Below are 24578 nucleotides of genomic sequence, written 5' to 3' on the forward strand. Positions count from 1 at the left end.
TGGGCACTTAGGATTTATACAATTTGGCCAAAAAAGCCTAACCCTATTTTTCCCTTAGCCAACCAATTTTGAGCCTTAGCCATTCCTTTCATGACAATAATAACAGTGACACTCATTTTATCACTTCTATTCATTTGACCATTCTTTCTACCATTGTTGCTCGAAATTATATAAGTTTATGCTGCATTTTATTTTGGATCAATCTGCATTCATATATTTCACTAAGTTGTTAGATTTTTCATAGATGCTCCCTTCAATTCATCAAAAAAAAAAAGAGGGGATATTCAGTCTTATTGTATGTGTCAATAACCAACAACCCCTACATAAGCTGTTGTAATATATATACATAGTATATATATATATAAAAAAAAAGAGTATTAATTTAGTTCATTTCGAGCATCATCTTATTTTTAGAGCAACTTAGTATTCATTTTGGTACAGCTCTTGATCCTTCGTTACTTTCTTGCATTACTTGCTTAACTTCCAGCAACTTGTAGCCTACTTTCAATATTTATACATACCTTACCTTAACCCCATTACAACCTGGCTCAAGACCCTTGATCATGATTATTGATTATTTCGTAGTAGTGGAGATTTGATCCATAAGCAAGCCTATGGTAAGCACTTTTTCTGTATTTTTGCGTTGAGAGCTTGGCGATCTTCTTTCACCTATATACACTTGTGTGTTTTGAGTGACATCTTGTGAGGCATGGTTCTCAATTTCTCAATTTAGATGGTTTATCATTTTAACTTTAGCAACTTTATTAAGTTTGTTCTCTTTTAAGGATTTAGTGATTTGGGGATTTTGGAAAAAATCATTACGGAGTTTTGAAATTTGTTTTGAGCTAACCTCCTGCAATGCATTTGATTGAGTTATTTGGTATCTGTTTGAGGAGTGAGATGTAAATTGCTTGAGGACAAGCAAAATTTTAAGTATGGGGTAATTTGATAGGCATCATACTACACATGTTTTCATGCCCGATTGTTTACATTTTTATGCATGATTATCCCGTTTTATGCTAGAATCATCTGTCTTTTGTTTCCTTTCTCGTTTCAGGTCATTTTCGAAGGACATCATCAATAATCGAGGGAAATACGTGTGATTACGGACCAAAATCCATCAAATTAGGCGAGGACTAGCACCCCGAGGGTTGAGCACGGCCTGGACTTCGGCCGTGCTGAATTGCCAAGAAGCTATTTCCAATTGTGCCATTTCAGCATGACTTCCGAAGCCACCACGGCCTCCAGCACGGCCTGTGGTGGCTCAGCACCGGCTTGGGCACGACCTGGAAGGAGTCAGCATAACAGACTCCATGATTGACCGCCTGGACTCGGCGTCTTTGAATCATCACAGCCTGGACTCCGGCCATGCTGAATCAACTATATAGGCAATTTTGAATTCTTTTGGAAAGGGGGACGAATTTTGGACTCAATTCCAAGACACACACTTAATCAATTGTTTCCTATACCTCAATTGTAGACCTTGAGAGATCAAATTCATCAATTGAAGGAGGAATTTCACTTGTTCCAACATCGAATTGAAGATCAAGACAAACTTTGGGGAGCATTCAAGAGGCAACTAAGGTTTGAGATTTCGAATTTGCAATTTTAGGGTTTCTCATTCAGCTTGAAAGAGAAGGGTGTACATGCCTTTAATTTTCTTTTCCTTATTTTGTTCCCTAATTGCTTTAACCATGAACATGAGTAGCTAGATCTTTTGAACCCATTGGGGTTCACCTTTGTTGATGGATTATGCTTAATTGTTAGTTTTATAATTGTCATTCTTGCAATCTTCTTGCTATTTAGTAATAAAAGTTTGATTCAGTTAATTTGAGACGTTGAATTAATTGTTTATTGGGTTGTTTCTTGACATTGAGAAATGCTTGTTACAATTGGACATTGAATAGTAAGGACTGGTAGTTAACACTTAGAGATAAAGTTGATTTACTCGCCGGATTAAGAATTAATAACTCTTAATAGTTTTAAATCATACTTAATGCTAATCTGTAGTAATCCGATAGGAAGAGATTCCATTAGGTTAGTGTAGGTTTAGGAATTCGGTAAGCGAGAGAGAGGAACCAGGATTCAATTCAGGATTTAGGCACGGGTAAGCAAGATCGGCAATCCATAAAATCCATCTTTAGAATTCCATCACTTAGGCTCCCTTTTGAGTTTGTTTCTCTCTTTACAATTGTCTTTTGATTGTCCGTTGTTCTTCATTTACTTATTTGCACTCATAACCATTAGCTGGTACGTTAGAACTTTCACACCCTATTTCAGACTAGATAACATAGCAAACAGTAGTAACTCTAGGTTCACCCGATCTCCAGGGATACGATCTTGATACTCACTAGTGCTAGGCTGCATTGGTAGGTTCACTGCCTTAGGTGTAGGTTGCATAAAGAGTCCATCAGAATTCTAACTATGTATATTTTTTATTTAAGTAAGAAAAAATAATATTTTAAAATGGCTATACCATGATACTCCTTTATCTTTTGAAGCAATTTTTATTGGCATAATACTTCTGGATCTTTTGGATGAGGGAGAATTAATTCTACCAGAATTTGTAATTCGCCTGATAAAAGTGAGACATCATTTGCAACAGTATTCAGTGAAAAACTGTAAGTCAAATTCTTCCTAAATATCACCGGGAAAAAAAAATGTTTCAAATAAAAAATCATATTGAATACATTAATGTTTTTTAAATACTAATTACTTGCTTTAGTAAATATTTTTTTTTTTTACATATTTTTATAGGCCAGAATTTCAGTGAAGCCTCTTGTAATGGAAAAAACATTTTAAAATTCAAAGCTAAGTTCAAATTGACGTCATGATATACATTTAAGTACTTGGTTCTAATAATTAAAAAAAAGAACTTTGCCCTACCTAACGCATATGAGACATTTTCCCGCTTATTCTTTTGCCATGTTGATGGTATTATACAAATATGTAATGATGAAATATTTTTTAAAAATTTGTAAAGTTTTCACCATATGGAAGATGAATGTTAAAAATATTTTCATGCTATCTTCTGATTATACCACTCATATTTCAATACTATTTTTATTATAGAGTTAATAGATAAAAAAAAAAAAAGAAGAAGAATTTCGTGCAGGTGATCTGTTTAGTAGTAATAATAATAATAAATAAATAATTTTATAATTATAATTTATATATTACAAGAAAAACTATTAATATTGTCTTATATATATATATATATATGTTAGAATAAATTAAAGACTAGATATATACTAAATGTTTTATTATGTCTAAGCGGTTTTGCTACATATATTTCTATTAGTTTACTTTACACAAGATAGTTATATATTAATATTAATTATTTAACTCATTAATACTTAAAAATAAAATTATATATATATATATATATATATATGTAAATTTAGTATCATGAATATCTCTAATGTTACTATACTTACAAAATTCATTTATTATAGTAAATTCATCTACAAATGAAGTTATTTATATTTATAAAATCTATACTAATTATTTTTATAGTTAGAGGTAGATAAATTTTATGGATAATTATAGATAAGTACTCTATAATTTCACAATTTTATAATTTTTAGTATTGCAAATTTGGTATTTACATAAATCTTTTTTTATCTTTTAAATTGAGAAAATTAGAAAACTTAATTCTCTATGACATTTCCGGATAAGGTCTCGATTTATAGGTATTCAACCATCTTCGTTCAGGTCAGCCAACACTATTATATTGTTTGTATTTGATAATATGATTTAGTGTTTAATAATTCAAAACATTATTGTTTAACTGCTAAATCGGTATCATCAATCAGTAACTTCTTATATCGTGAATTGACGGTCCGAAAATAAAATTAAGAGTTATTAAACTCTAAACTTATATCATCAGATACATATAACATGATGGTTGATATGAGTGACTCTCCAATATTTTTTCTTATCAATTAACGAATAATTTATAAAGTAGTGTTTTTTCTAATATTTCTTAATAAATTTGAAAGGATGACCGCACAATTTTCCTAGGAGAACATTATATGTTATCTTACTCTTGTTATTTATTTTTCCTCCAATGGCATGAGCGTTAAGCACATGAGAGATATAAATGAAGATAAACATCCATGTCAGCTTAGAATTAATATTTGCAAATGTTAATCATGAATTAATATTAAAAACGATCATCGTATTTTAGTTTAAATAACAACAACGTTTTTCTTAAGTTTCAAATGTTGAAAGTAAAACTTTGTCTTTTATATTATATAGTTGACTGCTTATTAATTAAACCTCCTATAAACTAAAATATATAATTACTAAAGTATGATAAGCTGGGTTACATGCGAAACTTGCTTCGTCCAACTAAGTTAATGTGATATGATGTAAAACAATTCAAATTTTATAATCTTTACATCTTTCTAAATTTGGAATTTAATAATACAAATTCCATCCAATTCTTTTCACTATTAATCTTTATAGATTTCCTGCAAGTCTAAATTATTAATTATTAGTCTACAATTTTTTCGAAACAACTTAGATAATCAAAATTCGTATGTAATAGTTAATACAAATTATACTTATAGAACTTCCAGTCAATTAAATTTATTTAATTATGTTTTAGTGAGAAACGGATTAAAGAAATAGAAAAGTATCACTTATCAATGAAGATTTTAAAAGTTCCAGTCAATTAATATTGTAAAACAAATATTGATAATAAATGGCGTTCAGAGGAATTTACTACTCCCAACCCATTTGAAGAGACAAGGTTCGGATTGAAAAATAATGGAAAAAAAAAAAGAAATTTTAAATCTTTTTTTTTATTGTTGTTGGGAGAAAACATATTATTAAACCGCAAATTACCAAACTCAGAATTATGGATAACTTTATCAAAAGATTAAAACAAAATATAAGTTACTAATATTATTAAGTAAGTTCTCCATAAAAAGAAATGGACATACTTATTTGGACAGCTAAGTCATAGATCAGATAGACAAATAGCATAGTATTGAAGAACTGAATTTTACGTATAGTTAGATTCTGTAATATATAAAATTGAATATATACTAATAATTTTTTGGGAGTACATATAATTAGTTTGATATTCGTGCATTATATTAGACTTAATTAAATATTTATTAATAAGTTATATATATATGTAAATTATATAAATTATTTAAAAACTAATTTATTGTATCTGTGAATAAAATTATATAATTAAAGACAATAATCAAATTATCAATTTTTATTTAAACTATTATAATTTATGTATATTTAAATAATCAATAAAACATATATGCTAAATATTTTTTATTATTATTAGTTTATTTTTTAAATATGAATATTATAACTATCCTAGCATGTAAAAGATAAAAGTTTTGACAATAAAATCAGTCGATTCTGATTCACGATTTCAGTTTTAGTTAGTTTTAATTAAATTAAAAAATATAAAAGTTTAATAAAAATAAATTAAATTCTTTTTATGATTTGAAATAAGAGTTGATGATTCTGATTCTAACCGAGGCAATTTCTCTTTTGATTTTATACTAATTTGAGTCTGATTCTAATTTTAACTAATCTAGTTCTGTTTCCAAACTAGCTTGTGATCAGCCTAGATTGAATCTAATTCAATAGTTTTAAATTAATAATTAATGGTAAAGAAGACTATACTATATAATTAGAACCTTTAAAATATATAATAAAATGACAAGTGCAATTCATTAGTTAATAAATAATTATATAAAAAGAATAAATTAAATAATTAGAACTCTTAAGAAATATAACAAAATGACAAGTGACACTCATTAATTAAATAGTAAATAATAGGTGGCAAACTGATGTTAATCCATTCTCTTTGTTTGTTATTTACTATTATAAAAGTATTAATTAATTTTTTAAATGTCTTTCCTAAACTTTTTAATTATATTTTAAAAATTATTGGTCTAAACTTTTTTATTAGTGTTGTAATTTAAACTTTATTTGAACAATATTTATTAACTGATTATTAATATTTACATAAATTAATACTGTAAATATATTTAATATTATTATTTTTTAGAATTACAAATTATTGTATAATTAAAAATTAATTTATTAATTAATAAAAATATTAGGAATTTAATTCATAATTTTAGTTCTTAGAAGTAGAATTGTTGTCTAATTAATTTATTAGTTAATATAATATTAAAGATATTATTAAGATACTATTTTTAGAATTAGAGTCATTGTTTAATTAAGAATATAATTTATTAATTAATAAATTAATAAAAAAATAATAAAATCATAAGAAATTTGAATTTCATATGTCAAAAATAAATATCAACATAGAAATTATATATACTAAAATATAGTCATATATCTTAAAAAACTTTTATATTTTAAAATTTAATTTATACTAGTTATTTACTTGCGCATTATAGGCCATCATCATTATTTTGATTAAATAATAATAAAAATAAATTTATGGAAAAGAATTTAACAAAGTTTACAATATGTAACATAATAAATAATAATAAATTAAATATTTTTAGATATTTTTTAAAATTTTTAAAATTTTAATTTATTAATATAATAATATAAAATTATTTTAAAAATATTTATTAATTAATTTTAATATATAAAAATTAATATATTATTGTTTTTAAGATTATATATAATTAGAAAACTGACTTATTAATTAATATAATATAAAAATAATAATTTAAATTGCTATTTTTAGAATTAAAATTTTTATTTAATTATAAAAATAATCTAATATCAAAATATAATTATAATGCTATTATTGAGATAAAAATTATTCTTTAAATAGAAATTTAATCTTTTGATTATTGAATAAATATAAAAATTATAAAATTATATATAATTTTAAATTTTATATGTGAGAAATAAGAATACATGTCAAAATAAAAATCTTTAAAATAGCGGCATATGTTAAATAAATTGTATGTCTAATATATATATAAATATTTTTTTTAATCATTAATTCTCAACTTTTAATTCATAGAAAAGGATGAATAAGTATTGAGAGAAACATTTAATTTTTCTAAAGCCTGGACTTTAATTGAGTTGAAAATTTAATTTAAAACTCTTTCAGACTTAATCTTAATACTTCAAATAATTTCAAGTATGTTTACTATCTTTGTATAGTAATAATGTTTTAACTTGTAAATATATTTTTTGATAATTCTATTCTAATCAATTAGTTTAAGTGTAAGTATAATTATAATATGACATCTTATGTGAATAAAAACTCTAATAGAGTATATCTCAACTTGTACTTATCACCCTAGAATTTTAGAAAAAAAACTCTCAAATTAAGGAGCATAAATTGATAAAGCAATTAAAATATAAAGATTCAAATATAATAAAGAAATTTAAGTTTTTTTTTTTTATTTTTTTTGCGTATGAGAAAAAAATTGTTAAAAATTTCTACTATCATCCACATGAAAATCATCTAATTTTTTTAAAATTAGTTAAAATAATATCTTACAGAAATTATAAAAGATCAAATATAATATCTAGAAATAGTTTTATTGGCATAGTCAACGTGCCTGAATACTACATGTATCTATATTAGCATAAATAAATTTAAAAATAATTAAATATATAAATTCAGATAGTTAAAAGAATCTTAAAAAGTTCAAAAAAATGCTAATTTTTTTTTATGTGCAAGTTAAAATATTTATTTATCTACTTCCCATTTAACCAAACTTTATTAAAAATATAGAAGCTATAACAGTTTAACATAAATGAAATAAAACTAACAATTAAATATATTTATATAATCCATAAAATAAAGTAAAAAAGTATTTTTACCAAAAAATGTAATCAAAGTCCTAAATTTTAAAGTAATTCATTTATATTTCTAAAAAAATTATATTCTTTGAACTAACTCATTTTTTATTAGACAATAATATTATTAATTATTAATTTTTTGAAATGAAGGAGAAATTATTATTATTATTATTTATTTATAACTACTAGAAAGCAAAACTGAGTTTTTTTACACATGCAAAAAGTATGAGTTAGAAAAAATTAAAATTATTTCATTTAGTATCTATAACTAATTGAATCTCATGCCATTGAAGGATGAAATAGATAAAATTAGCATTAGTAAAACTTAAGGATCTAATTACCCTTGCGTCGAAGTTCAAAAACTTATTTATACTTTTTACCTAAAATAAAAGAGAATTCTTGACGAAACTGCCCTTGCAAACTGGTTCACTTCACTCCTACCAAAAACCCATATAGAATAAAGATATATAGATGTTTATTATATATTCTTATAGTCTAATTCTTTATTTTGTCTTAAATGTCAAACGTTTAACGAATGATATATATATATATATATATATTGCTTATAGATATATATATTTTTTAATTTCTTATAACAGATGTTTTTCTATTTATTACTTATGTTTGCTTTAGGTTTTTTAATTGATAACAGCTGTATTTAGTCAAATTTTAATTCTGTATTAAAATAAAAGGATAAAGTACTAACTTATTAAATATTTTAAATTTTATAAAACTAATTAAAAAAGTTAAATATTAAAATTACATGTTTTATAAGTTAAAGATTAACTTATTAAAATTGGACAACAATATATTATCAATTTTGTCATCTAACTGTCATATAATTAAAAATAAGTAATCTAACAGTAATAAATTGTTAAATATTTCTATAAAACAGTGCACTATAAAAGAACTCCATATGATATAATTAGCTTGTCATAATTTTGAGAGATGTCCATCGTTAGTGATTATCAAAGAACAACGAGGTCTTTCCTAAGCAGAAAGGGATTATATATAAAATTAATATTAGATCAAACCACACAATTACATGTGAAACTTGCTTTGTCAATCGCAATTTACATATGAAACTTGCCTTGACAAAGGGAATCTCAACAATAATTTGCATAGTGCCAAGAGCATCATTACATAGCATCGCACGTAAATTAATTAAGGCGGAGATGTTAGAAAAAATGAATGTAAATACAAATTAAAAATAAAAAGTGGGTAGAAAGAAGGGGACTTCTCCTCTATAAAAGCGGAAGATTAGGGTGCTAACAACCATATCTTCTTTTGCTTAGCGGCTTGTAAGTACTGGAAAAAGCTTACAATTTTTCAAATTACCTCTTATATGTTCATAATATTTTTCCCTTTGTTTTTTTAATTCATGGAGAGGGCACGTTCTTGCTATATGAAATTGCTTTTAATTCTTCCTATGTTTATTATTTACTTGATTCATCTACATTAATACATATATATATATATATACAATTTCTTTGTTTTATTTATACGTCCTTATTCTAAATTTCTTGTAAATTTATTAAAATTTATATTATTTATTAATTTATTATACTATAATTTATTATACTACATATATTATATATTAATATATGTTAATTTCATTTAATATTTAATATTATTATATTTAAAATTATTATATATATATATTTATATGTAATAAATATATATTATTTATATAATATTAAATGTACAAAGAGACTATATATTTCAATTTAATTCATTATTGGACCAAATTATACTAAAGCAATGCTCTGAGATACATTTAATATGTTTTTTTATTTTATTTTGTTTTCATGCAATTTATTTTTGGTGACCGGCAGTATAGAGTTTTTTCTTTTAATCTTTAGTTATCTTCTTAATAGGAAATGATTCTTTTATAGCATTATACTTAAGGAATTGTACCTCAAGGAATTGAATTATGTCAATAAGATCAATTTTAACTGAAATATTTTGTAAATGTAGGAAAATTTCAACATGGTTCGGCTTCTCATTGTGGTGGCAGCAGCAACATGGTTTATTTGCTTGGCTTTTGTTTCTGGATCTGCCAGAGTATTACCCTTAACAAAGAGCTACTCCAATGTGACCTTTTACGTAGACAGCAAGGATCCTTATACCTACAGGCTCTTTATCCAGCAGTTACGCGATCTTCTGGCAGAAGATGGCAGTGTTAGCCATTCTATACCAGTGTTGCCCACTAATGTGCCTGCCACTAGTGACAGGAGGTTTGTTCTGGTCATACTGGAAGAAGTGGGCAACTACACAAATCTAGCATTAGATGTAATTTCCGCAAATATTGTTGGGTTTAGTGCTGAAAGATATTCCTACTTCTTTAAAGATGTTCCCGATGATATATATGCATCTCCACTTTTCCTCGGCACACATAAAACCAGGCTTCCATTTGGTGGTAGCTATGGGAGTTTGGAGGATGAAGGAGCATATAGGGAGAGTACAACACTGGGAAGTGGCCCATTCAACGATGCAGCCACGCAGCTCTATGCTTATCATTGGGACAACACAATAGACATTGCTCCTTCTCTTCTAGTTGCTATCCAGATGATTTCAGAGGCGGCACGATTCACATATATCGAGCAAGAATTGTTCGATATCTATGTAGCAGGGCTTGTTCCGAAATGTGACATACTCAGCCTACAGGATAACTGGAGTACCCTTTCTAATGCAATCCAGACATCTGTAGATGGAGACTTTCCCCCGGTGCAGTTGCAAGATGATGCATGTAACACATTCAATGTGACAAATGTTGAAGAATTAGCACCAATGATGGGAATCTTATTGGGCATGACTACCCCTGATAATAAACAATCAATGGATTGGCCATCCAAGGGAGATCGTCTCATCAAGATGCTGTCATCAGTTTTTTGATGATTTGATTCCTTGTGTTTTTATGGGTAAAACTTGCAGCTTATTTGCAGTTAGTTCTTAAACTAAAGGACATCAAATTATTTGGTGTCCAACAGTAAAACTATGCAATAATGATGTCTAGCTGTATTGTTACAAGTTTCCCTGTGTATGATCATCAAAGATCAGTAACTAAATAATGTGATGAGTAAAACTTTGATCCTCAAGATTAATCAAGGAGTCATTCCTCGTCATATTTTGCAAGAAACTAAATATAATATTTTTGCATATATTAATCAAGAGTCATTGCTCATAAAGATTCTGCAAGGATAATCATTAATAAAAGGCTTTGAATGGATGGCAGGAGGTGCCCAAAGACTAATATATCTAGGTGGTAATAATTAAAAAGAGGTTTTTTCTTTATTATTTTTAATATCTCTGCATATTCAAACCTCTCAAATCCAATTTTTTCTGCTTTTTCTAGTTTAATTCACTCGTTGACAGGATGAAAAATAGAGTGAAAAATAATCAATCCTGAAACTTCTGTTAGCCTCCATCTATGATGATCTTATTTGTTATTGATCCTGAATGGTACTCATCACCAACAACTTAGAAGTATTCTCAATTTTGTGTGTTTTAATATTTTTTTTATCGATTTAGTATTAATTTAATTTCAAGTACTAATAAATCTGAAAAGTAGAACTTTATTTTTTGGCAGTGAAAATCAAAAGGTAGCTTATTGCTATTAGGTACTTATTTTTTTAGCTTAATTTTCTAGGAATTCATTTATTGGGATTGCTGCATCCATTGTGACTAAATTCTACTTGCATACCAATTTGCTAAAGATAGACACTTTAGCTAGCTTATTAATTAAGTTGTTAAAGAAAATTCTTTCATTTTGTTTGATGTCATGAATAACAAATAGAAATAAATGGTTGAAATTGGACTGTTTTTTATGATGTGTATTTAAGTTAAAATCTGTAAAAGCACACAAATATGTAAGAAAGTGAAAAGTGATAAATTTGCTTTTAATTAATATTCTTGGTGCTATTTTTTTAAATATGTTCAGAGTTTCTAATTTTACGCTTTAAACTATTAATTTGCTCATGCTATTTATATTTAAGATTTTTATCTTATATATATTGTATATAATTTATAATCTTTAATTATATTAATATAACAAAATAAGTTTTTTTTTTACTTTTATAATTTTTAGTTTAAATTTATCCTAATAATTTTATAATATATTTTTATAAAATTTCTATATTTTTATATATTAAGATAGTATATATGAGAAGTATATATAGTTGTCAATTTTAATTTTTTTATTATTTCTTGCACTAATAAATTCTCAGATCTAATAATTATTTAAAATATTAGATTATTATAATTCTTACTATTTATTTTTTTATTATTTTTTATATCATATATATATATATATAAATTATTTTCTATTCATTATATATTGTACTAATAGGTTTTTCAACATGTCGAAAAATCCTATTAACTGATTTTATGTTCCAAATTTAATATTTTTATATTATGATTATTATTATTATTTATTTTTACATATATGAGTACAAACATAAATTTTTTTGTAAAGATAATTAAGATTTATAGTTTATTTTTCTTCTTTATCTTGAGGTTTATTTTCATTTTTACTTGATTAAACATTTTCCCAAGACTTTTTTGCACTGGAAAGAATACATTGCTTTCTATTTCCCTTTATATGCGTTTGGTGAAAAATTATGAGCATGCTATGTCTGTTGATACATGAACAGCTGCGATTAGTGTGCCATAAATTAAATTTCTAATAAAATTCTCGTGAATTTCTAAACTTTCTTGACAATTTGTTTAGATCCTCAAGCGACTCCACAAGAATGAAATAATGAATAGTATTAAATATTTATAAATAAATAAGCTAAAGGATTTATATTTACTTTGCTGGAAATTTGCATAAACAAACTGGTATTTTGTAATAAATATAAATATAAATAAATGATTGAATGAAAAAGTTTATTGAAAACTAACATCTTTATAGAGAATTTGTGCTGGAGTATCTATACTGTGTAGTTGTTATTTGGTTGATGCTAGGACCCTTTTTCATTCTCTGCTTTTGTTTTTTATAGAGAATCCCAAGTTTCACTTTTTTTAGGAAGTTAATTTCGTCTTTTGTGGAGATAACTGCTCCATAACTTCTTCAACCACTTCCGGTCAGTTGTATCTCATTATGGACTTACGGTCTTGGCTCTTTATTATTATTTGTACTAGGCCTGAACTAAAAAAAGAGGGAAAATGCTTTTTTTAAGCCTTACATGTTGTGTAATATAACATAATAATTATCATTTTTTTAATAGAGAGAGATGGTTGAGTGGATTAAAGCGTTGGATTGCCAATCAGTTGTATGAGTTATTTGTATCGTGGGTTCAAATCTCTCTCTTTTCAATTTCGGTGATGATGTGAAACTTTTTATTTTCTTTTTAGTTTAGCGAAATTTTTTATTTTAATTAATATTTAAAAATATAGAAAAATGTAGAATAGTAAAATGCTAAGAACATTGAAAAATCAAGAAAAATTCTTTTTTTATTTTATTTTAGTTTTACATATATTTATATTTTATTCTTTTATTCTTTATGTCTAGGATTACGTTCTGAATCATTAGATAAAAATCTAAAAATAAATAGAAAAACAAAAAATATCATGACTATGTAAATAAAGAGTTTGAGAATAAGCATTGTAAAATCTCTTAAGATCTCTTTTTTTTTTTGGAAAAAATAGATCTCTATTTTTATACCATATATTCTATTTTGACACCAAGACATATTCTCTATTTTGCCAATGACATGTCATCCTAGTGGCATGTCTTTGTGGAGCTGCCACATCATAAAAAATTTGCCAGAATCTCAATTGGTACCTTGGCTTAAAACGAAAATTGATGTTGTGGTAAAGTAAAAAACCAAAGATCTGACACCAATTGGAAACATGTACCAAAGAATTGGTACCAACAGGGCCTTTTACCCCTGTATTGTTACAAGTTTCCTATATATAAGATCATCAAAGATCAAACTAGTAAATAAGGTGATGAATAAAACAAAGAGCTCTTTGCTCTTTGTTTATAGGTTTGATAATTGTTTTTGAGAAATTCGTCTTTTTATTTTTGATATAAAAGTTCACTTTTAAAATTAATATAGTTATTTAATTAATACTCTTTAAGATGGGTTTGGCTAGAATATACATAATTCTCAAAGTATCGTTTCAACTACCATGGCTATATGTACTTAGATATGGCAAATATGGAACGTATTTCTTTTCTAAAATGATTTATTGTGAACACTCCTTTTCCGGATCCAGATATTAAGAAAAAAATAGAAAATCGAATGATAAAAGTTACTGCCTTCTCGAGTCTCGGAAGGTGAAGGACAAGTGAATCTGAGATTAAGATCGAGGTTAATTCAGCTAGAATTATCTTTTTAAAATCAATTTGGACCTAATTTTTAGAAAAAATTAAGTTTGAGAGTCAAATTGAGAGTTTTTACAAATTCAGAGACCTAATCATAATTTTTATAACTCCTCTACATAGAGCCGATTGGGTTTTTTACATTTTGACATTATTTTTTGCGATAATTTCATGTCCAGATACAGATTCTAGAAGGTTTCCTTGACGATAATAATTATTTTTATTGATAATTATTTAAATTTTAAAATAGAAAAAAATAATTAAGGTTTTGGAGGAGAATGAAGAGCTAAAAATTGACAGTAAGTGAGATCAATACTTAAGAGACATTGAGAAAGAAAATCCATAAAGAAAAAAAAGAAAAATATTGTAGTTCTTAATTGACAATAGAGGATTCAAGCCACTTAAAGAACCGTTTTAGGAAACAAGCCACTGAAGTAAGAACCATTTTTGGAAACTATTTCTTAATCGACAGAAGGTTTCTCTACACTAGATCCAACACTAGATTCCTATATGGCCTTCGACTCAACTGCATTCTTATCGCCTGAGACTTACAGATCCAACATTAATAATGATAGCCTCAGGATTTCTTCAATCATATGTTCACTATCATCATAAAATTAGTTCTTTCGTTCCTTTTTTTGTGTTTTCTTTTGGTTATTTATTTTTAAAAATATGATTAGGGTTTTAATTTATGATCAGCATGATTAGATTAGGATTTTTGTAAATATGCATGTTAATTAGGCTTTGAATCTAATAATAAGAAATCTAGGATTTTAAAATTTAATATTTTACCAATTAGAGTTTGAGATCTAATTAGAAACATGTTATAGGATTAATATTTGGATTTACTTTTCCATTACGATTAGGTGATTAAACATGTTAAATATGATTGCTTGATTGATTTGCCATATGTTAGTTTACTGTACTTAGGATTTTTTATTAGTTTAAGATTTTGATCGTTCAATTGACTTTTGTTGCTTTTTTAATGTTTTTATTCTATTTTATTTTATTCTAATCAATTTTAATGTTGTGCATATGAAATTCGGTTCTAGGGATGCGAAAATGTACTGATGAAGGACGAAAACCAGCCTGGAATTTCTAGAGCCAATCGGCTCAGTGTAGAGCCAATGGGCTCTACTTTGAACCGATCAGCTCTACATATAGAGCCGATTAGTAGTTCATGCCAACCTATATATATATATATATATATATATATATATTGCTTTTGGATGATTTTTTTATGTATCTTGGCTTATGTATAGTTTTTAGATCTTTTCTTTTGCAATCATAGTTGTAGACCGGGTTGTAATAATTATATTTTATTTTCTACTTTATTTTATTTATTATATGGTAAATTAAATATGTGTTATATGATTAATTAATTAAAATGGTCCAGATAAATTATCAACACCCCTTTTCCTGACCTAAAAATCAAGGAAAAAAATGGAAAACCTTATGATAAAAGTTACTACTTTCTCGAGTCTTGAGAGGCAAATGACAGGCTAATATGAGACTGGGATCGAGGTTAATCCAGTTGGAAGTAGCTTTTTGAAATTAATTTGGACTTAATTGTAAGAAAAATTAAGTTTGAGGGTTAAAATAATAATTTTTATAGAATCAAGGACTAAATTTTAAAATTTAAAACTTTCTCTAATGAGCCAATCGGCTCTATAATAAAGCCAATCGGTTCTTTATAAAACCTATTGGATTTTGACTTCCTCACATTGTTTTTTAGATGATTTTACATATAGATATAGATTATTATATCATGAACTCGTAAACATGAAAATACATGTACTTAAGATCAATACACGTGCATATTGTTTGGTAAGATATTAATTGATATTTTATATCATTAAATAGCTAATATAATAAAAAAATAAAAATAAATTAACACCACAAATTTAAATCCATTATAAAATCGATGAATCAGTATATTATAAAATATTTTTTATCATGTTTTTTCCCTTAATTTTATATTCTATTATTATTAAAAATTTATTATTATATTCTTATTTCAATTTTATAATTGTTGTATTTTATGTTTCTTTTTTACTATAATATTAAATTTATATTTTAAGAATATATTAATATTTTTATAAGAAAAGTACTATATACATTAAAATAATAGAAATTTTAAATATACATTAAAATAATGGAAATTTTAATCAACATAATTAAGAGCAAACATAAGAAAAATAATTCTATATTTCTAAAAGAATAAAAGTCTTAACCTTTTTTTCCTCCAAGCATCAACATTATGATTTAAATTTATAAAATGAATAGTAAGTTCATATGTTATAAATTATAGATTCATCATAGGTGTACTTGAGGTCCAATGATAATAGCCTAAAGAATCATAAATTAAAAAACACATTCATATGTTAAAAAAATTTTGTCAATAAAAATTAATGAATATATACTTCATATTTAATGAATCTTACACTAATAATAGATGAATATACAATTTATAAGTAATGAACCTAAAATTTATGTATTAATAGACTTGAGACTACATATAAATATATAAGTAATGAATCTAAAGTTTATCTTTAATGAACCTAAAGTTTATATTTAATGAACCTGAAGTTTATCTTTAATGAACTTCGTCAGCACCTATTTTCCGGATCTAGATATCGTGGGAATTATGGAAAACTTTATGATGAAAGTTACTGCCTTTCTCGAGTTTTGGGAGATTGAGGAGGAATAAATCCAAGTTAGGGTTGAGGATAATAAAATCAAAAATTAATTTTCTAGAATCAGTTTGGATTCAATTAGTGGAAAAAATATTAAATTTGAGGGGTGAAACTATAGTTTTTACAAGCTCGAGGACTAGATTAATCAAAATTTTAAAACTTTTCACCCTTAAAGCCAATCGGCCCTGTGCAGAGCCGATCGACTCTACACAATGCCGATTGGCTGATTTCCAAAATTGAACGCCATTTTACACTTGTTTTCGACTAAAAATGCTAAAATTAGTAAACTAGGTTTCTAAAAGTGTTTTATGATAATTATTGGAATTCTAAAATATATATTTGGTGATAATTATTTAAAGTTTAAGGATTTTAATTTATTTTATTAGATATTAATTTTAAGAGATTTAATTATCTGATAAAAGGAGAAGATAATTGTTTCTTTTTAATTTAAATAATTAAGTAGTTATCTAAGATTTTCTAACTCTACTGCTATAAATAGAACATGATGTCCTAGGTGTAGGGTTGGCAATTTCAATTATAGATTATTGTTACTGAATATACTGAAATCCTACGTTCAATTAAGTAGAGAGTGTTTTTTGTAACTAGAGGGCAAAGCCACTAAGAAAGAATCCTAGATTAGGAAACCTTTTTGTAAATGATAGAAGCTTTTCCACATCTCAAGCAACACTGGATTCCAAAACTGTCTTTGATTCAACTGCATCGTCATCTCTTGAGACTCATCGAATGACCATCTACGGTGACAACATGAGGGTTCCCCTACATCCACTATCATCCATGTTATCTTCTAATAAACTGTGAAGAACAAAGGAAAATCGCTTGTACAAGCCATAGAGCTGATCGGCTCTGCGTTGAGCTTATCAGCTTTATGCCCTATAACCGACCGGCTTAACTCCCTCTAAGCCCTAATTTTTAGTTTTTGATGGATTTTGGATGTATTTGTGTACTGTAACTGGATTTTTAGGCATTTTTCTTTCATTTTAGTTGTGGGCCGGGTTATAATAGTTAGATATACTTTTTGCACTTTTATTTATTTTGTTTAATGCATGCCAAATAATTGTAACATGATTATTTAATTAAAATAGGTCATATAGACTTTAGGTTAAAATTGGACCCGACATGAAAATACTAGTCCATTAAGTAAATCAATGGTAATTAAGCTTAAAACCTAAATCCAATATAGACTTAATGGGCTTTGCCATACTTTAGTTAGGTCGATTAGGCTATGTCAGATTTTTAGGTCATATAATTGGGCTTTTATCGTAATAAGTAGTTCATCTAGGATAAAAGGCTTGTTGGAACATAACTTTTAATTGGGCTAGACTAGGAAAGTCTTGTACATAATTAATTAGTAAATTAGATTAATAACTTTAAGTATTCGGCTGGTGTTAATAAAAATGGGCTAGACTTAAGTGAACTATATATGTTATATGGTATGCTTGTATATGAACTGTTGTGTTTATGGAGAATAACTTGTTAAACAATAAAGTTAAAGACTAAGATACACAAATAAGGAAGTTGGCTTTCACATCCATTTCTGGATTTGTGGTGTAAGCTTTCTTGTGGAATCTAAGAAACGTCACTCATTAGTAAAAGTGTTTCGTTGAATTATCCGAGTGACGACTTTCATCTCCACGCTAGTCTTAATGATTAGTTAGCGTGTTCCCAATCAGGTTGAAAAGCCTTACAATGCCGTAGTCACTAAAGACACTTGGGTGAGCACCTGAAATCGCCGCCCACAGTGGCGACTCCACTAGGGATAAAAAAGCTGATTCTAGTGTATGTTTGTCTTTAACTTTATTATTTAGAAAATTATTCTTGCATTACTATACCATTATCACGTTGTGCACTTTGGTTCCTATAGCCCCTATGGCGTGGGTTAGTGGTTCTTTGGTTCCACTTGAATCCTAGAATTGTGACACTGTCTAACCATCGGTCATAAGTAATGAGTGGATTTCCTTTGTCGCATGGATCCTTGAGTGAGGAGTCAAGCCAAAAAGACCACTTTTTACTTATAAGAACCTTTATCCTTACCTAAGACTTAGCTTATGGTATTGTCCGTAGAAATCTCCCTTAGGAACCATATAGCTTGCTATATGAAATGTTTCTTCTTATAAGTGTCTAAAGCCCAAGTATTAAAAGCCTTGGCCCAAAACATGTGGAGTCAGGCCTTAGGCCTAAAATATGCAGGCTCTTATGCTTATATTGAGAAACATGACCTTGTTTGTTTTAAATCTGCTTTTAGAGTTTATGGCATGCGTGTCGGGCCTACTATCCCCTATTGATAGAAAGTCCAAACCTAAAATCCTAGGGAAGAAAGATTCACCATGAACCATGTGTTGAAGAAATAAGGTTGGGAAGATGTTTTGCATAGTAACTTGTAAAATATCATGTGTTTGCTAACCCTTTTTCTTTGTCCTTGTACATTACATGTGCATCGTGCATCTCATGCATCGCATGCATCACACTAACCCTTTTTTTAGCCATATAGATTCTCCTATGGGTTGGAAGATGCAAGCTAGTAGGAGGCTGGAAAGGGTACCCATTTCTCTAAAAATTTAAGCTGTATTAGAATATCTTGAACAACTAAGATGCCAGTTACTATTGAAGCTACATATGAAATGGCCAACAAAAGAGCTAACGAGCAAGATGTTGACATTCTCAAGAATGCCGTCATTAATGATTTGAGGGGTGTGATTCCGAAAGAGCTCCAATAACTTTTGGCTGGGATGGCCATGAATCAAAGCCCACCTACTACTGCCACTACAACTACTATTGGTATTGCTATTAATGCTAATGTTGAGGATAAAACTAGGAGAGGAGTGCCTCAGAAATTTGTAAGAATTTGATAAATTTGTGCTAGATTAGGTAAGAGGGAGACCGTCCTTGCCACCAATGAAATAGTAAGTGGCTTGAGCACTAGGCTTGACAAGATGCAGGGCATGCTAGAAATCAAAGGTTTGGACCCAACCTATGATTTCGAAGAGCTGGTTCTGACAGGCGAAGACAAACTGCTTGCAAAGTTCAAAATGCCCAAGATGGACAAGTTCAATAGGATTGGTGATCCAAAAGTTCATCTAAAACAGTATGTAACAATCATAGGAACTACTCAACTAAGTAAGATCTAAATTGTCAAGATATTTATGTTGTTTCTTTAAAGGACCCGCTGTAAATTAGTACTATAGTTTGGAAAAATCTGCCAAAGTTGAATGGCATGATTTATATAACTGTTTTGTCAAGCAATATGATTATGTTACTCATTTGGAAGTCTTGATTAGGATCTCGAATCCACCAAGCAAAAGCCAAAAGAGTCTATTTTTTGATTTCTTAACTAGGTGGAAGAATAAAGCTGGATTGATGAAGAACAAGCTCTCTAAAAAGGACCAAGTTCATATGACGGTCCAAAATGCTCTTCTAGAATGGGTTGAAAGGTTGCATATGATGAACTTGAAGATCTTCATGGATTTGTACAACGACAAGCTACAAGTCGAAGAGATCGAAAATGATAAAAGAAAGACTGTGAGAACTGGTGGAAGGACGAATTACCAAATTGGAGGGAGCAAGACCCTGGATGTGAATGCTGCAACAACCGAAGAAATACTCCAACTTCAAGCAACCTCTCTCAAAAATCTTTGAAAGGTTAGTTGAAAATGGCATGCTCCAACCTACTACCATCAAGAACCCACCTAACCCTAATGCACCTGGTTATAAACCTAAATACTACTGTAAATTCCACCAAGCACCCGACCAACACATTGACAACTTTATTTGGTTGAAACAAGAAATTCAAGAACTTATAAATGTCGAAAAACTAACCGACCCTAACCAACCTAGCACTAAAAGAAATCCCATGCCAAACTACACTAACACATCACCCCCAAACCAAGTGTCTATAATCAACTCTAACTTCAACGAAGAGGAGGTCATGAACTCTTTCAAAGATATAACCCAACCCAAGCTAGAGCCCGTACCAGAACCAAACCATATATAAAGGACCTTCACCGATATGGGAGCATCACTATTTGTGGTGTTCCGCCATCTAAAGTGGAGCGGGAAACTCAAGTCCTAACCGCCAAAGGACAACCCTAAGCCTCACAATGGCTAGTATTATGAGTATCACCAGGCTTTTGGGCATATGGTGGATCAGTGCAACCATTGCAAGCACGAAATTCAAGACTTGATTGACTGTGGGGAATGCCAAGTTAAGCAACTTCCTCGGTATGAGTGTGAAGACTTGCTAGGGCAACCTTCGTGCAAATTCGACTTCAAGAAATGATATTCTAGGCCTCCTTCAACTAAGATTCGAATTGAGGATATTGTGCTAAGTGGTTGGGAGTCAGATCATGATCAAGCAGCTCATGAGCCTTATTTTCTAGAGATTTGGAAAGAAGGGGAAAATAAGTTGGTCATGGCTATCGACATTTCGTATAGCTCTAGGGATGAATATGAAGTCTAAGACACCGAGGCCAAGGACATCTAGGTAAATATCGACTCTGATAAGGAAATTAAGCCAATGTGTAAGGATAAGGAAGCTAGAGAACATGAATTGAAGCAAGATAAGTAAGTACCTAAAAATGGGGATATTAGGTCACTAGAGCAGTGGAAGAAAGAGAAGAAGACAACTGATGTCTAGGAGCTACTAATACATTCATCGAATCATAGAAAGGCTCTAATCTAGGCCTTGTCTGGTATAAGCATCAACATAATGGCTATCCTCAAAGAAATGATCAAAACTGTAACTGACAAGACCATCGAGATGATTACTTTCTCAGATGAAGACTTACCACTTGAGAGAAAAGACTATAACAAGGCTCTCTACATAGCAGCAGAGGTCAAAGGGAAAAGAATCCTATGGATGATGGGTCAGCCATCAACGTGTATCTTCACATACTCCCTAAGCTAGGGATAACTGTAAAAGACCTGAAACCATTAGATATGGTTATAAGGGCCTATGATAAGACAAAGAGAGATATGGAAGGAACGTTTTCAGCACTAGTGCAGATGGGTCCTATCAAATCCTAGGTGGATTTCACTATCATGAACATCCTAGTAACTCTTGCACTGTTATTTAGAAGGCCATAGTTCCATGCCCCAGGAAGAGTTCTTTCTATTATACATCAAAAGGTAAAGTTCATGAAGGCAAGATTGTCACTATCAACGCTGAAGGTGGTAAGGTTGTCTTAACCATCTAAGAAGCTGTCAAGGAGCCGATGCCCTACTAGATTCCAATTTATTGTTCTCTATAAGGACTATATGGATCCTAAAGTAGCCAGCATGTTCAAGAAGATGAACTTCATGCTTGGAATAGGGATGGAAAAGAATCAGCAAGACATCATAGAGCTGCCATACTTCAAAGATCAAAAGACTCGGCGTGGGTTAGGTTATTTCGAATAGGAAGACAAGGGCAAACTAAAGGGTAAGACTCTAAAAAATGTATTTGTCCAAGAGTAGAAGCCCTATTGTGGGAGTCTGACCTTGTCACTATAGTTAGGACTTAGGTACTAGGGTTTGAAATCTTCAAGAATCTGATCATCGATAGGATGTTCGAGCTAAGTATCAAGGAAGTCCGAGAGGAGGTCACTACCAAGATAGAGGAGCTGAAGCTGGAATAGTTCACCTATTACCGGAGAAAATGAGTTAAGAGGAACTAGCTGCTCTTATAGAAGATAATATTGTTCATGTCTTTTATGATGATGTAATAATGTTCGACATTTATGACGGCGATATTTCTTTCATTTCTAAGATCAATGATATGAATGTTTTTGCTTACTTGTGCATTGTATTTTCCTGATGGTATTGTGCATTTTGATAATCATGACATGTGAATTTTTTACATCAATTCCATAAAAATTGATTCATTTAATTAAACACAGATGAAAATCCACTAAATATTTTTGATAGCTCATGATATAACTCTTGAGGAGAGGAGAGAATTTGAAAGAATAATAGAGAAAAAAAAATGGTGTTTGCTTGGTTATATAATGACATGCCAAGTCAGGATAGAAAAATAGCAGAGCATTATATTTTAACTCATTAGAACATCAAGTCGGAAAAATAAAAGATGAGAAGATTAAGGCTAGAATGGGCAAAGAAAATACAATAGGAGGTAAAATACAAGAGGAGGTAGCTAAGCAGGTTAAGGCTAATTTTCTTGACGTGGTTGACTACCCTGAGTGGTTGGCAAACATTGTCCTAGTCCCGAAGAAGGATTGCAAGATTTGGATGTGTGTGGATTACTAAGATTTGAATAAGGCATGCCCTAAGGATGACTTTCCTCTTCTTCATATAGACGTAATAGTCGATAGCGCCACCTCAAATGCAATGTACTCCTTTACGGATGGGTTCTTCGGATACAATCAGATCATGATGGCGGTAGTGCACAAGCCGAAAACATCATTTATCAATTAATAACGAACGTAGTGCTACAAGGTTATGCATGTTGGACTAAAGAACGCTTGAGCAACTTATCAGAGAGCAACCACTATTTTGTTTTATGACATGATGCACAAGGAGGTGGAGGTGTATGTAGATGACATGATAGTAAAGTTCGAAATGAGGGAAGGGCACTTCCAAGCTCTTGATGAGTTTTTAGGGTTAGTGAAAAGGTATAACCTGAGACTCAATCCAAAGAAGAGTGTATTCAAAGTTATATCAAGGAAGCTATTAAGGCACATAGTGAGTTAGTGAGGCATAAAGACCGATCCGGACAAGGCGAAAGCTATTCAAGAGATGCCAGCGATGAAGACGGAGATAGAAGTCAAATGTTTTCTAGGATGCTTGCAATACATCGACAGGTTCATTTCTAAGCTCACAATGATTTGTGATCCTATATTCAAGCTTTTGATAAAACATCAACCCGTTTGTGTGGGATGAATATTATCAAAAGACCTTCGATAGAATCAAGGAGTATTTGATGAAGCCGTTGATACTAAAGCAGCCGAAGGATGCCAATCCGCTGATTCTATACTTAGCCTTGGAAGAGGAATCCATAGGGGCAGTGGTAGCATAGTGTGGACCTAATGATATGGAGCATACAATCTATTATCTTAGTAAGAAGTTACTACCCTATGAGTCAAAGTACAATCTCATAGAAAAGACGTGTTTAGGCTACGAGGAAGTTGAGATACTGTTTCCAATCTTATATGGTGCATGTAATCTTAAAAATAGACCCATGAAGTATTTGTTTGAAGCTCCATCTCTTATAGGGAAATTGGCTAGGTGGTTAATGCTCCTAATAGAGTCCGACATCGAGTACGTTACCAAGGAGGTACTCAAGGGTAGGGCTGTAGCATAAATTTTAGTTAGAATGCTATCGAAAGTGATGACCCTTGGGATTTAGAGTTTCTTAATGAAAACCTAGGGGCAATCGAAATACAGGAATGGACGATGTACTTTGATGGAGTTATGTATGCAAAAAGTACAAGATTAGGAGTAGTTCTGATCACACCAGAAGAAGAAATGTTGCCAATGGCCAAAAGATTGGACTTTAGAGTGACCAATAAAATGACAGAGTATGAAGCATGTTTATTTAGATTACAAGTGGATGTGGTAGTGGGAGCGAAGCAGTTGATGGTCTACCGGGACTCCATACCGGTAATCCAATAAGCCTTTAAGGAATAGGAAGTAAAAAAGGAGAGGTTAAAGCCATATGTCAACTATCTCAGGACTTTAATATGTAATTTTTCCAAGTGTTCATTTGTACACTTGCCTCGAGATGAGAATCAGATGGCGGATGCATTGGCTACCCTATCGTT

General features: G+C 29.4%; 2 protein-coding genes across 2 annotated transcripts; both read left to right on the plus strand.

Moving 5' to 3' along the window:
• The first annotated feature begins 9554 nt into the window (after window positions 1–9554).
• Window positions 9555–10886, plus strand: LOC8264461 (ribosome-inactivating protein gelonin). Its single transcript, XM_002514372.3, has one exon. The coding sequence runs from the start codon at window positions 9772–9774 to the stop codon at window positions 10675–10677; it is 906 nt and encodes a 301-aa protein (XP_002514418.1). The 5' UTR covers window positions 9555–9771; the 3' UTR covers window positions 10678–10886.
• LOC125370250 (ribosome-inactivating protein gelonin-like) lies at window positions 9772–10677 on the plus strand. Its single transcript, XM_048375250.1, has one exon. The coding sequence runs from the start codon at window positions 9772–9774 to the stop codon at window positions 10675–10677; it is 906 nt and encodes a 301-aa protein (XP_048231207.1).
• Window positions 10887–24578: the final 13692 nt, after the last annotated feature.

This window comes from Ricinus communis, chromosome 6 (assembly GCF_019578655.1).
Source record: "Ricinus communis isolate WT05 ecotype wild-type chromosome 6, ASM1957865v1, whole genome shotgun sequence".
Taxonomy (NCBI): Eukaryota; Viridiplantae; Streptophyta; class Magnoliopsida; order Malpighiales; family Euphorbiaceae; genus Ricinus; species Ricinus communis.